Below are 15,177 nucleotides of genomic sequence, written 5' to 3'. Positions count from 1 at the left end.
CACACTTATGAATAAAGCATCGTGGTTATCAGATAAATATTATAATTAGGCCTATACGGAGGCAACGGTGTTCAAATGTTTGTTGCCTAAATAGGATGAGTCCATATTTTTTCCATCTCGTTCTCGAATTGGATATTCCTACTTTTAATCCAATACAATCAGTGTATTTTCTAAAAACATATTTCTTCAGGGCTACTTAATTTGTTAGTCTTTTTTATAAGAAAAACAAATACATATAAATAATAATTAATAAAAAATAACAAAATTAAGTTTGTTTTTCGGTAATTCTTCAAAATTATATTTTTAATAAGTGAATATTTCCTATTTTGGTTATAATAATGTGAAATATTTCTTCTATGTTTAGTTTTGAAGCATCTAAATTTGAAAATCTACTTTGTGAAAATACTTGTGGACTGAAAATTTTGTGAATTGAAGAACTACAAGGCTTATCCAATTTCGGACTATTTGTTATCTAGATTTGGGAGAGGAATATAGCACAAGGTTACCTTATTTTTCCTCTCCCTATCATTTTGATAATGAACTTATTGTATGAATGAATAAAAAATATAGAAAGTTTTCAAAAGGGTACTATGCTATTATTTTTCAACTAACAATCAGTGTAATACAGAATGAGCATTCATTTTTCATTTTTCACCCAACTCATTTTAGGTTACACAACTATCGTGTGGTGACTGGGTCTCAGATGAAAAGAGTGACAATAATTGATGACAAGAATGTTGAATAACAATGATAAGCTACAGAGATAGCTTATCGACTAGATAACACTGCAAGATCCAATATTGAGAAAATTACTCTATGATTCACTTGGGATTATGTAATGACTATAAACTGTTCAGATGACTGTTCAATCACTGATGGAATTAACTATGGATGTGGCGTTCCTTAATTCTGTACATGGGATTCAATTATTTTTCATAGATTCAACTGTTTATTGGAAAGCTGATAAGAAGTAGTCGAAATAATTAGTTTCTGTCGCATGGTGATATCAAATCAATGATCATCAACTGAGAAAATTGAAGAGCATTAATTGAATGTTAAATAGCCTTGATATGATTTTCCGTATTAATAAATCAGAGGACTTACAAAAGTCTAATTGACAAAATGAAAATTGGAATTGACTTGCTCGGAAATTCCAACACATTCCTGCTGAGAACGAACTTAAAAATTCCCAGTAATTTGTACTCATCCTTTTCTGAAAAATTATAAACATGGAAAATTTTCCATGAGAATTAAAAAAATTCCACACACGTTTCTTTTAATAATTCGTCCACATTGTGACAACTCATTTTAGACAGAGAGAAATAATATTGACAAATATCTTTACTCTTTGTTTTAGATTACGTCTCTTTTGATCATCCAATCAAAACGCATTTTCCGTTGATTCTTGTTCCTGAAGCTCTTTACGTTCATTCATCATTCTAAAATACTGTTCTACAACTCCCAATTACTATGAAGGAAGTTTTCCTCGTTCCAGGAATGAGTATCCGCTGTGTAATAGACATACAACACTGTATATCAACTTGGTCCATTTAAATAGGGCTTCACTACACAACCAAATGCTTCTTTCTCTCTCCACCAAACGCTCGCTTCATCTCTCTCCTTTTCCTATCTTTAAATTTCAGCTAAGCTTGTTCTATAGCTCCTTCCCTCTCACTCACACCCCCATCATTTCTCGCAGCACATTTAAAAGTGCCCGCAGGATGTTGTTTTTTATTCGATGTTTTTTCTCATTCGTATTAATTACAACCTTCTGCTGAAGCAAACTTTATAGACTAATTTGAATTTCATATGGATGTTTGTTTGTGCTTGTGGGGTATGTGGTTCATAATGCTCTCATTCCATTCTACAACTTGCTTCTCAACCGATATAACACTTTTTATCTCCTTATTTCCCTCACCAAAATAACTAGCAAAATTATTTGAACTCGGTTATTGGCATACAGCTTCTTGGGACAAGTTGTTTTTTTTAACCAAACAAGACAACTACAAGACAAACCTTACCTAAATTTGGAGGAGGAATAGCACAATATTACCTTTTTTTTCTTTCCCTATCATTTTAATGATGTACTTATTGTATCAATCAATAAATAATTTATTAAATCAATGACTTGTGACTTTAAATAGTGATGATTCGTATTGCAGTAGTTGTGCACTGAATCCCTCGGAAGTTGATTGTTGTCTAACTAGAAATTAGTTTCTAATTTCTCAAACTAATTTAAACTTAATCGAGGTTGATCCATTCAAGACGTTACTAGTCCATAGATTGATTAGGATGAATCTAATATCCCCCATTTCTCTAAAACAAGAGGACACTCGTGTGCAGTCTGAGAAACGAATCTGCAAGATTTTCAGAGTTCAATAGTTATTCTGAAACTATCGACAGATTACCTTCAATGGTAGGAGAATCAACTAACGGTCATAATGCTTCAAATTTTGTTGTTGTTTGCCCTCAAAAATATCCCTTTCAATTGAGATGTTTTTGATATAAATATTTTTTTCTAAGGATTCCTGTGAGCGTTATTATAGAGAGATGAATATAGCTACCACGTTTTAGGTGCTTTCCGAACTACCAACTGGACAATGATTTTGTTAGACATATCCTCAAAGCAAGTCACTAAGATCAATAAGGACTGGAAGACGTATTTGTATTTTCTGGTCTTGTATTTTTTCTATGCCAAGATCCATTTACTTCAATCAATCAATCACTACAAGTAACCAATTCATAGAGGTTCTGGTATTTTTTATTTGAGCTATTTCAGGCTTGAATAATTTCTGCACTTCCAGTTGTGAATTAATTGAGGAAGAACAGAAACCTAGCTATTGGTCTATTGCTATTCACTGAAATATTTGTCAGGCTTGGCTATTTTTTAAAAAACAGCAGGAATTTTGCAATAAACAAAAGCACAAATCCATTCATCATGAGATAATAGGACAATTTTCAATAGTGAAGCGTTTGATTTTCAAGAACACAGTTGACTGTGACCTCAATTGTGGATTGTGAAGATATCTTTCACAATCTATTTACTCTGGTCCTGACAGGCCCTGGTTTCAATTCGTCACACAGCTTCGGCCATTATCCATTTAGCCCTTGGCTTCGGGATTTCAATAGAGGGAGAAAATCAATGTGAAAATCCGTCCAAGAGACCAAGACCCAGATAATAGAGAAGGAACAATGTGAGAAACAACGGCACTTTCACTAAATTCGTAACTTAGTCAGCCTACTAAGAATGTCATTTTCCAGTGAATGGAAAAGCTGTACCGGTAATAAATTCAATGCAGTTGCATGAGTGACGAATTAGAAAAGACTGATAGCACATTTATATTCTAGAGCAAGGGGATAGAATTGGAAGCTATATTCATAGATCAATTTTAATTACTTTGGGTCACTCCTGTGTTATCGGATGGGCACGTTAAACTGTCGGTCCCGGCTGAAGTATGACAGTCACAATGCCCATTGACGGCTCAAATGATATATTCAGACGAGGTGGAACTTCCCCACCAATAAAAGCCACATGAATATTATTATTAATTTTAATTACAATAGTTTATACTGGAACTGTCCATTTCAGCTACTCTTTATTCTCAATACAGACTAAATATCCATTTCCTGAGAGCGTTTAGAGGCATTGCATTCAAGTATTTGTGGGGGGGGGGAGTGTATTAGTGTGGATGAAGAAAATATTGCAATGCCTTATTTCTATCTTGATACATGTTTCTCTTCTTTTAAAATTTTCCCGCTCTTCCTTCCACTTTCAAATTTCAATGATCAGACGAAGTCACAGAGTGGACAACTGAACAAAAAGATTTGTTCAAACACATACTAGAATAACTTTGACTGGATACCTACTGGATTTAGTCTTTTTAATTCGAATATAAGCCCATTAATATTCGGATAATTATTCCTTGTACGAACCAATCCATTCATTGTTCCACTGATGATAATATATGGAGATAATGTTGATGTTAAACATGCGGTGTGCAGACTTCAAGGCTACACATGAGTCCATGACACACTAATATTGCAAGCTGCTTGAATCTATTGTAGACCTAAGTTGTTGAGTACCGTACTCATCACTATATTTTTTTACACATGTCTACTCATTCAAGAGTAGGTATTATATCATTGACTGGAATCCACTGATAACTCATAACTATACTTAGTCAGCTCAGAGAGTCTATATCTTATGAAGTGTCTGTGATCATGGGCCAAATGAATAAAAACTGTTTGTGACTGATGAGTCACTAGACTCCACACATTCACAGTAAAAACACAGTAATTACAGAAAATGATAATGTGATATTAGTAATTAATTGATTAGGTACTGGAATGATCTAGTACTAAAAATCTACAAGAGCAACCCCTATGAACCTGTAAAAATAAATAGAAGATAAACTATAATCGATCACCTGTGTTGCCCAAGTATAGTTATGATTCATCAGCGAAATGTATGAATTCTTTGTACTTATGCAAAGTATGTAAAGAAGTTTAATGACTCAACAGGTACTGTCAGTAGTTAGAGTTGGTGACTGTCAGTGTCAGTTGTTCTATACAAACCGACTTTCTCATTCAGCAAATATGTAACAAATTGTCTATGAACATTTCAAGGCCAGATTCCTCTCTTGTTACCTACCTATATGTCATTGTATCAAACAGTGTATAGTCCTATGCCCGTTTCAACTTTCTATCTAGCAGAGATAGTGTCGTATCATTTCCACATCCAGAAGCGTGAATAGGAATTGAATATTGTGAAATAGATATTGTAACCATCAACCACATGGTACAAATTTGCATGATGTGGTCTCTGAGCTGAAAACATCACGTTAAATGATATACGATCTCTTTTTCTCACAGCATAGATCCATGACCTCTCCCATTTCCAGATGGAGAGACATTTGCTATTGAATACTTGAATCTCTCAACCTCTCTGCAATATTACTCATTTGACGTGGATACAGAGGGGGCCGAAGTCCAGGGAGGGATGCTCATTTTACACTAGATATAATAGTAAAATGATTTGTATTACATATTCATGATTTGAACCAACGTCCCCTCTCACCCCCTCCCATTACTCAGTCATGGATCCGCCCCGTTTAATGGTTCTATTACTGAAACACTATACCTGTTTGTTACCGTACTGAAGATATTGATGTCATCATGAATTAAATAGAGTTTTTAATTGAAATAGAGACAGTTGCAGCTGTCTGTATTAAAATTTGCCATTGAATACTTATATGGTTCTCAATTATCATTTTCTAGTACAGAACTATGTTGGAAATGACACTCATATCAATTACTTTTCAATTGAAACATTGAATCCTGTAGTAAAGTTAAGAAAATATACAATAAAATACTGGTTGCAATCATTGACCATGAATTTTCCAATGTTGTTCAATTTACTTATTCACATGCATTAGATAAAATGTTTTTATTTCTTTTCGAATATTATACAGCTATAATGAGTGTAATATAGGAGCTGCAGGAACAGTATACTCCTAGTTGAACGGCTACTGTTCAAGACTTATTAACATGCATTAGATAAAATGTTTTTATTTCTTTTCAAACATTATACAGTTATATTGAGTGTATAGGAGCTACAAGAGTGTGTAATCCTAGTTGGACCTAGTTGAACGGATGCTTAGTTTTCAAACGTTTTGTTTCATGCACATGCATCCACATTGCATCATCTTATCAGTTAAATTGGGTGAGATAACATGCTTGCTAATGAATTATTAATTAGCACCTTGATATGCCTGAGCAAGATTGGGTGATATAGCATGCTTGTAAATGTAATGGTAGCTGATGTTCACCTTGATATGCCTGAGCAGGTACTCGATCAAAGCTTTCTTCTTCTTGCAGCGGTCCTCGTCACGACAGAGTCCGTGGTTGAGACCCATGACGACAGTCCGCATCAGGCCTCCCTCCCAGGCGTCCCACAGCCACTTGGGCGTGTAGCAGAGGATGGCCTGGAAGAACAGGGCGAAGCAGACCCACTGGTAGTAGCTGTAGTACTTCTTGGCACTCTCGTCGTTGAAGTCGTTGGCGATTCCGGGATGCGCGACAGCCACCCCCATTTGCCGCTGGAACGCGTCAGGCATCGTGTACGTGGACGTAATCCAGCAGTACGTATTGATCGGTGGCACCGGCAGGCCTTTCACGATGCACTGAATCGGGTTGCCGACATACTGGGTGGCTGTTATTATCAGCGAGCATGCCAGCAGAAGCACAGTTGTAAATAGATTGTGCAGACGGAACACTGCATTGTCTGTGTAGATCTCCTGCCACTTCAAGTAGTCCTTCAGACCTCCCAGCAACTTCAACATGGTTGAATTTTGCGGTAAACAGTGGTAACTTATACAATATCAAACTGGAAGCTTGGCACAGTATATGAACATAACCTCAATTACTATCACAAATGTGATGGTATCACAATGTTTATAATTTAAGCTTCAGTTATAATGAAAGTTTAAGTTCAGTATTAGGCTTATCAACATAATATTCATAAAAGTTATGTTACTGGAAGCAGGTTACTTACTGTTGAGTGTTGTAGCTCTATAGTAAAAGGGGTGGATTTAGAGTCCCCCAAATGTATCCCTTATTTATAACACACTTTGTAAATACACAACAAAAACTAGTATAAGTTATAAAATATACTGGAAGGCCACAATTTGTAATTGATTGGCGCGAAGAATAGTTGTGTTGTATTGCAGGTAGTGAAATGTCAACACCCTCGAATTGAACTGTAAACACCACAAGGGGTGCAGGCACCGTTATCACAAACGAAATGCTAATCCGTGAATCATGTCCACGTGCATCACTCACTAACTGCAAACGCGCACCACAGTGGAAAATTTGAAATTTTCGACCACACGAAAAGAATAGTGAACACACCAGAGTGCTGGTTCCATGCGCTGAGGATACGACTGCCTCTCTCCGTCGCTGTAATAGTAGTTGTGAGCACGACTGGTGGTGGGGAGGGACGTAAACACTGCTTTCGCCAGAGGGGAAGGCGCACGTAGGAAGGGAACAGAGAGTTTGCCCCTCCCAAGCAGGCCTTAGAACACAGGACAGCGGAGGGGGGTAGACTGTTCCGTAGGCCTACTCGATACGCTCCAGGACTGCTATGCTTTTTGTGAGGAACAACAATCACCAACTGGAATGATTGTCGCGATCAGCTGGTTGACAAATACAATGAGGTCGCCCGGCTGCCTGTTGCTGGGTTGGCTCTGCCATGCAGCTTGCAACCTTCCTATTCCATGAGAAACGTCTCTAACCTTTCTAATCCATGAGAAACGTCTCTGATCCTCTTTAGTCCAGGTGATCCTAGCTTTAGAAGAACGGTGTTTGACCGACAAACAATACTTACAGGAAGTGGTTTCACCTTCAAGGTCTTATATTCAACTGAGTAAAAATACTATATAATGTCCAACAGATTTATTAAAAATCGAAATGCTGGTTTCGGTTGTTTCACCAATATCAATCTCTGGTGAACTGTCCAATGTACGAGACAATTTCTCAGAAGACTTTATTTCATAGAAATAACCTTTGAAGTTTCTTGGGGTTTACTGAAGACTGTTTGGCTGTTTCATAGAACTTTATCTTGTGGAAGTCATGTACCCTACCCTATTAGTGCACACATATTGCATTTGCACTTCATGACATAGATGTGTCTCTTTCTCAATTGTGGTATTTTTACAGTCATCGGTTTAAGAGACTTGTTCATTCTCGATTCATTTGAAGGGTTAAAACCCTTTAGTATTTGGTTTACTAATTTTCTATAATGCCTCGATGTACACTGAAAAAAAGCAAAATACAGACCATCTCATTATCCTTTCCACTATTCTCGAGTTATATCCAAGCTGTAGGTATTCTGGTATCCTCTGTCATCTATCAGAATGTATCTTTCATATTTTATCAGTAATTATACTTTCAATATTAGAGTTACTTCAACTTAATCAAATATTGATAATTATTTAAAACACAATTTCCTTCATCGGAGATATCCCACAGATTAAGTAATATATTAATTTAGATCATGATTATAAAATTTATTCAACAATAATATTTAAATTACTGTTGCAATAATCAAATTTCAACTCCCAATTCAATGAGGAGTTGGAGTAATGATTCAGTTGAATATTGATCTACCGCATCTGATATTCATTTGAACACCAATTTTTCCAAAATTTCAGGGCGGCTGTTAAAAATATTTATCAAAATTATTGGAAAATACAAAACTGTTAGCTAATAGCTCTTGTGAGCATAGATGATCCGGTAAGTTGTCCACCTCTCTTGAATTTTGATTATTTGCAAATCAGAGATTAAAACAGTTTTAAGTGATGCAATCATCTCATATTTATGATGTTTTGAATGAATTTATATTTATAATATAATGAGATAAAATAGGAAAACCAACTCTTTTAAAAAATATGGGAGATATAGCTAATTGTTGATCACTCATGAGAAAAGGTTTTTTTTTAGATAAATGATGCTTTATTCTTTACAGTAATGAACTTGCAAACTATAAATTATGAATTTGGATTGACTAATCCAAATAATTTAGGTATTCCATGACATTTATTTGGCTTTTTATCTACTCCAAAACAATAACTGAATTGTGTTTGCTCAGTTAAGTCTAGAACTTGAATTAAAACCCTACCCCAGTCGAGGGTTTAAAATCACGCTGTTTTAAGTCCTGGACTTAACGATTTTTGATAAATCCTTGACTCGGAAAGAGACGAGAATCTAATTCAAGACCTGGACTTATAAGGCCTTCACTCAGAAAGCGAAATTATAAACTCCAGGGTCTAACATGTTTTCTAAACTCCAGAGTCTATTTAAGTCCTCAACTACGTTTACGCTCTGACTCGGAAAGCCAATTTTCTGACTCAAGAGTTTAAAGCCAGTTAAAGTCTAGAACTTAGCTAAATCCCGAGCTCGGAAACCGGCCCTTAAAATTCATATGTAAAATGAAAGCAATACAGGAATTCTGCAAGTCTTTTGTTTATTGTGTAGTAGCGCACCTATTAAATTTTTGAAAAATTCTCATTTCTCTTCAATATGCACAATATGCAATGCATGACCAGCCTCAAACAGAATATTATTGATAATATTCAGCGCTATCAGTTTAACTTAAACTTCTTGGAGGTGTTCTAGGTTCGACTCATGAGGCAAATGGTTGGAGCGATTGGTTATAGATTGGAGAAGTCTACAAACCAGCTTTTGCATCTCTGGGTTCTTGACCAGCAGAGAGGAAATAAGAAGAGCAAGATAAAAATGAAACATTGCAAGCTGCATGCACGTGTATACACGGAATAGCACGCGCGCCGTCTTATTTATGATCATAACAATGGGGAGCTGCCGAGTGGAAATTCAGAGCAACTCGCTCGGCTTTACAACCAGTCCGAGGAACCCGCTACCCGAGAGTCATTATCCCCTCTCCTGCCAGTTGTTATCAGTCTGGCTCCCTCGCCCCTCCATTCCGAATGCTAGCCTCGTACCGGGTCACTTTAATTCCACTGATAGTAAACTCATGAGGAGAGGGGTCACAGTGCGTACAACGTGTACTCCTGGAAGGAACATAACCTCTCATATCTAGACTGCGTAACCAAACCACGCACCTTGTTGTATTGCGTGATGTGGTGTAGACAAAGATACTGTTACCATCAAACATAATGTACCATAGTAGTAACAATGGAGCTCAAAATATCAGCAGCATATCGTATAGTAATTTATTTATTTGATATACAAAACTCATGGTCCTAACAAGTCAGGAACTTGTCCGTATTCTTCTGGAGGTTCCGCACTCCACTATTCCACTGTCAGCATGAGAACCCTGTTTGAGATTGCAAATGTTGGAAGAAAACCAATACAAAAAAAATATGAAAGTGAAATGAAATGTTGCTAGAAAACCAATGGTAGAATTTTGAAGGACTTAGTCCAAAGTTATTTGAGCTCCTCCATTGACAAAGGGCTGTTGAAGATACCACCTGTTCGTTTTCATCTATGAAAACATTTCCAATTTCTTCGTTAATGTTTATATTTGTTGTTTTTCTAAATGCAATCAAAGGATCTAAGAATACAGTAATGCACCGAATTAAAGGCCTATGAATCTTTTGATTCATCGATGTGAATGAGCTGTTAGTTGATAATTATTAGTAAAAATAATTTCCACTTGTCACGTACACGATAGGAATAGTTATATTGAATGAGTCAAGTTGAGTGACATATGATTCATTTTTTGGAAGGGCATGTTCCTACTAGTTGCAATACTCATTTGTTATAACAGTTGATAAAGTTTTATGATACCCTATAATACTAAATTATGTCATCAGACTTGATCAGGATGATTCTACAACCTAGAACACTAAAATACAGAAATCATGTATAATTTGAATAATAAGTTTTCATTTATTCATTTGGATAAAAATTACTCATTCACTCAACAATTCCTAATCTGTATTTCATTCATTCCACTAGTTTTGTGATATTCAGTTCTTGCTTCTTGATAAGTAAACTAATTCAAGCTGGGTTGCAAAATTATCCAATGCCAAAAGCATTGCAAAGGTGAGACTCCCGAGTACTGAATGCCCTTTCAAAAATCAATACTTCTACGTTTCTGAGCGAGGGGCATCACGCATAAAGCATGAAAACCACGTGGTAGATTCTGATGCAATAGAGGCTATTGCATCCCGAAATCACTCTCATGCGAAACTTACATCTTTCGATTCTCCTTACCAGTCTATTATTTCCATCTCTTATTCTCCTTACTTAGTCTACGTTCATCGATGTAAACCCATTGACATTTTTTGTTGAAGGATGATTTCAATGTAGATTATTTATGCAATTAAACTCTGTGAATTGGGTATTATTCAAATATACTAGGTTTGAAACAAAGCTCCGCAAGGTAGTGTGGTGATCTACACCACTAAAATTTCAATCTTATCACAATAACAATCAAGTTATCCTAAAGTATCAATGTTGATATCTTCTTATCATCACAATATCTTTCTGAATTGCATGGCTCTATCATTATGCACCATAAGGTAGATGATACAATAATTAATTGACAAAGTCAAATGCTCCTCGACTCAAATGGCGTATAATAGTTTGATGTGTGCTCATAATCATGTCCAAGTCCAAATGGATTTTTTGTGCATCGTTATGTCGAGAAAATTAGTCACAAGTTCACAAGAAGCTTTCAATCACTTACAACTCATTACTAACTCAACTGTCCAGATAAAATAATGAAAGGTTGATAGGTGATCTGTTTACGAGTTCACCTTATCAGGTACTCACCTTAATAGGGGTTTCTTATTAAATCCATTCATCTATTCAAATTATTGAATCATAATAATTTATTATTAGTTATTCCAGCTGAAAGACTGGATTATATTTCATTCATTTTATTCATTGTACAAAATCCTATAGAAGAAAAACCACGAAGGAAAAACTAGGCTGAGCCTGTATCATTGCTCTCCAAAATTTTGATAAAAAGTTAATGTTTTTCATAGTATTATTATATTTATGTGAATAAGAATTTTCCAGAGTGAGTATTCATTATAACTACTGAATTAGCAGTCATTTTAACAGGCCATTTAGGCATTTTAACAGGCCACAGTCATAGAAATAGTTCCTTTTCAGTGTGGGATATAACTGCATAGAACATTGAAACTACATTCAATGAACAGGATCTCCCATGCAATGCCTCTCAGCTGCATTCAGAATTCAATTGACACGTGACAAGTTACAATGAACGACAATAACCTAATACTCCCCTCCACTACAGAATCTTCAAAGGGGTCAGTCAGCTGTCACCATAACTCTACTGTTGCTATCACTGTACTCAACGTTACAAATGTTACAATCTATAGATCTGAATAGTATTACACAGAATTGCGTCAGCCGATTCTGCCTCCCTCCGTGGACCCACAGCATTTAAAACGCATTGTAGCGTACTATTGCTGCCAGCTGCTCAGATCTCAGAAGCTGAACAACCAGGATGGAAGTTGTTCAGTTTTATACGATCATAATCATCTCATATTTTAGTTTTAAACATATACATATTTTATTTAAAATTATGACGAGATTCAAAATTTCAAGTTTGAGAGAAAAAGCTTTTCCAATCTGTTTGTAATAGGATACAGAGTGAGAATAGCTTTAATTGTTGGGTACCTTCAAGTTGAAAAGAAAATACGTGTCCAATGTTTTATAATAATGATTTATTGTTTCTTTATTTATTATTCTTAAATGAAAGCAATGACCGGGAGAGAAAAACTAAGGATACTCCTCGTACTATTTTTCTCCCAAATTTAGATAACATTTTAAAAGTCCGAAAAAGGGTTATGATTTCCCTTTTTTGAAAGTGAATAATAATAATTCTTTATTGTCATGAGTATTTTGGCAAATACATAGGCATCGTCAGGTACATACAAGAATATCACTTTGTTATGGGATACAGTATTATGATAGCTTCAATAATAATTGAGTATCCACTAAGAAACTGTACATTTATAATTAAACTGTACATGGATTGGATTGCTTCAATGCTTGTGTGGAAAGCTGATGAACTATCGATCTACTTCATTCTGTGATATCAAACTGCTAGGATCTGATGAAAATATCAACGAGAAATCGAAGTAGTATTCATTGAAATTGTGAAGAGAGTAATATCATAGATAGATAGCATTATGTCAGTGGCGTATATAAGGGGGGTGGCAGGAGCCCCCCACACCCCTGAAGTAATGAATATCAATAAAATTCAGTACAGTAATTACAGAAAAAAGTACAGTAATCTGAATTTTAGACGGCCTGACGGTAAAGTAAAAAGGGCTGTCAGCGCAAATTACCATCTGAATATGAGCAGCAAAACTGATATTAAGTATCATGGGATGTTTACTTAAAACCACTTGACCTTACATTAACCTTAACCCCCCCCATAATATATATTCTATATTCGCCATTGCATTATGTTATGAGATATGATCTTACTAGTATAATATTCAATCATAAAATATTTTGTTAAAGATAAATATGCTGCATTGAGACAAGAGTTATCGGTGTAGTGTCATCAAATCAGTGTTAATGTGTGATGTTTGCTGAATTAATGTTATACACACACTCAATATTCTCTCAAGAATCTACAGAGAATCGAACAGAGTATGTAGGGGGAAATTATAGTTGAAATCGTCGATGACTGTTTCACTACATGAAATCTTGTCATTAGAAGTTGAAGCGGATCTTTGCCAAGTCAAGAGATACGCCTCAAAATATTCCAAGAACTACAGAACTGGTTTGGAAGGCGTTCCAATGTAGGAGAAAACAAATGAGGCACACTTCTTGAAAATAACCACAATCACTTGATTCTAGGTACTGTATTTGTACTATGGTGGTGTAGTGCAGTGTGGCGATATGACAATACCGCAATTTCTATTTGACCAAAGAGAATACAACTGTTCAAATTCTATTTTTCTAAGGTTTGGCCAAAAGCATGGGAAACACATAAAATCATTACATAAGAATATAGATATCTCCAGGATTGAAAGCCATGATCTCAATACATAATAATTTTTGTTATTAATATAAAAATTTGCTTTATGCTATATTTGTTCAGCGTATGGCAGATACACAACAAATATAATAGCTCATGAGTCTCAAATGCCTAGATAAAAATCAAATCAAAATTTGAACTTAACCTAATTGTTTGGACTATTTTTAATATGTGAAAATCCAGGAACTGAAGAAGTTTTGGGCAATTGCCTGTTTTTTCTTTCCTAATTATAGTATGTGTATCACCTTGAATAAATAATTAAATAAATAAATAAATATACACTGTATATTTCCAAATTATTTGAGATGTTGTGTTGTTTTCGGTCAGGAGAACATAATTTTGTCTGACCGCCAGGAGTGCCTACAGCATGTTTTGAAGTCGCAAGTTGCGACATAAGGCTGAGTTTTGGGGGGGATTTTTGGAAAAAACTAGGGAAAATGGGGAGGGATTTTTCAATACAGTTTTCAAATACCTAAATGGATACCAAATTTTAAGAGTTTGGGGGGGGGGGAATTTTGCGACATGGACCATTGTGGGGATGGGCACCCCTGCTGACCGCCATCATTTTGTTAGTCCATTTAGCGTTTCCCAATGTGCACCATGGAGGCGAACTAGCATTACACATTTAAGTTAAGAATTTGCTGGAACAATTTTGAGGTTAAAGAAGGTTAAAACTCAATTTTCAATTTTCACAGAATTTTTTTCAGAATAATCTTCACCATTACAAACGTCCAAAATTGCTTCAAATTGTAATTTATCAATTTATTTAAAATACAAATTTATTCTCACGAACACAATTATTCTATCTGATGATTTGAAGACACAATTTGGACTTGATAACGTTATTTGTTATTCGTTTATTATCAATTATTTGAAAAAATGATAAATTTACTTGATTTGATTGATTGATTTAAAGACACTTTATTCTATCATTTTTCCCTGCAATAATATTGACAAAAATTAATTTATTCGAAACGCAAACATAATCCTTTGTATTTTGAATTAGTGATGGAGAGTTTGAGTCATTATTTTCATATCAAACAAAGAACTGAATACTTCTTTGTCATGGGATGTTAATATTTTATCAACAACTCAATATGAATTCTGAAGTTATCACTGTAAACTATTATTGGAATATTGGATGAATTCATTTTGATTGATTTGAATTCATAAGTAGTGTAGTTCTTTTAGAGAATAAAACTGTTAACTATCTAACAATTAAACTAATGTGTCTATCAGTCAAGATAAAACATAAGTAAGCTGTGATAAAAACAAGCTTCCAAATTGACATACTTATTTGGAAAGATTTTTATTAATACGCTCAGTCCACGTGCAGATAAATCACTCTTTCAAACAAAGGTTTCATCATTGTTTAGACTGTAAGTGGAGTCAGATAAATCAGTAATCGAAAATATTTCTGAGTTGAATAAAAGGAAATACGGATAAGAAAATGAATGCTGGATACAATACTACTTGAAACTATTTTAATATAAATAATTAATTGCATAATAATGTAATAATTATTGATGTTGGAGAGTTGACGTATTGTTCCTAGATTGTCTACACAATATTAATTTTCAAATTTTATAGTGATTTCGAACAAAAAAATC

The 15,177-nt window shown here is 34.9% G+C and overlaps 1 protein-coding gene across 1 annotated transcript in view; it reads right to left on the bottom strand.

The window, feature by feature from the left end:
* Positions 1-7,005, bottom strand: part of LOC111053568 (innexin inx1) — a 31,291-nt gene extending 24,286 nt beyond the window's left edge. Inside the window, exon 1 of the mRNA XM_022340482.2 lies at positions 5,829-7,005. Within this exon, the coding sequence (XP_022196174.2) occupies positions 5,829-6,341 (513 nt within the window). The 5' untranslated portion in view covers positions 6,342-7,005. The remainder of the gene's footprint in view (positions 1-5,828) is intronic.
* Positions 7,006-15,177: the final 8,172 nt, after the last annotated feature.

This window comes from Nilaparvata lugens, chromosome 7 (assembly GCF_014356525.2).
Source record: "Nilaparvata lugens isolate BPH chromosome 7, ASM1435652v1, whole genome shotgun sequence".
Classification (NCBI taxonomy): Eukaryota; Metazoa; Arthropoda; class Insecta; order Hemiptera; family Delphacidae; genus Nilaparvata; species Nilaparvata lugens.
Note: the sequence above shows the minus strand (reverse complement) of the source record. Positions and strands in the feature narration are given on the sequence as shown.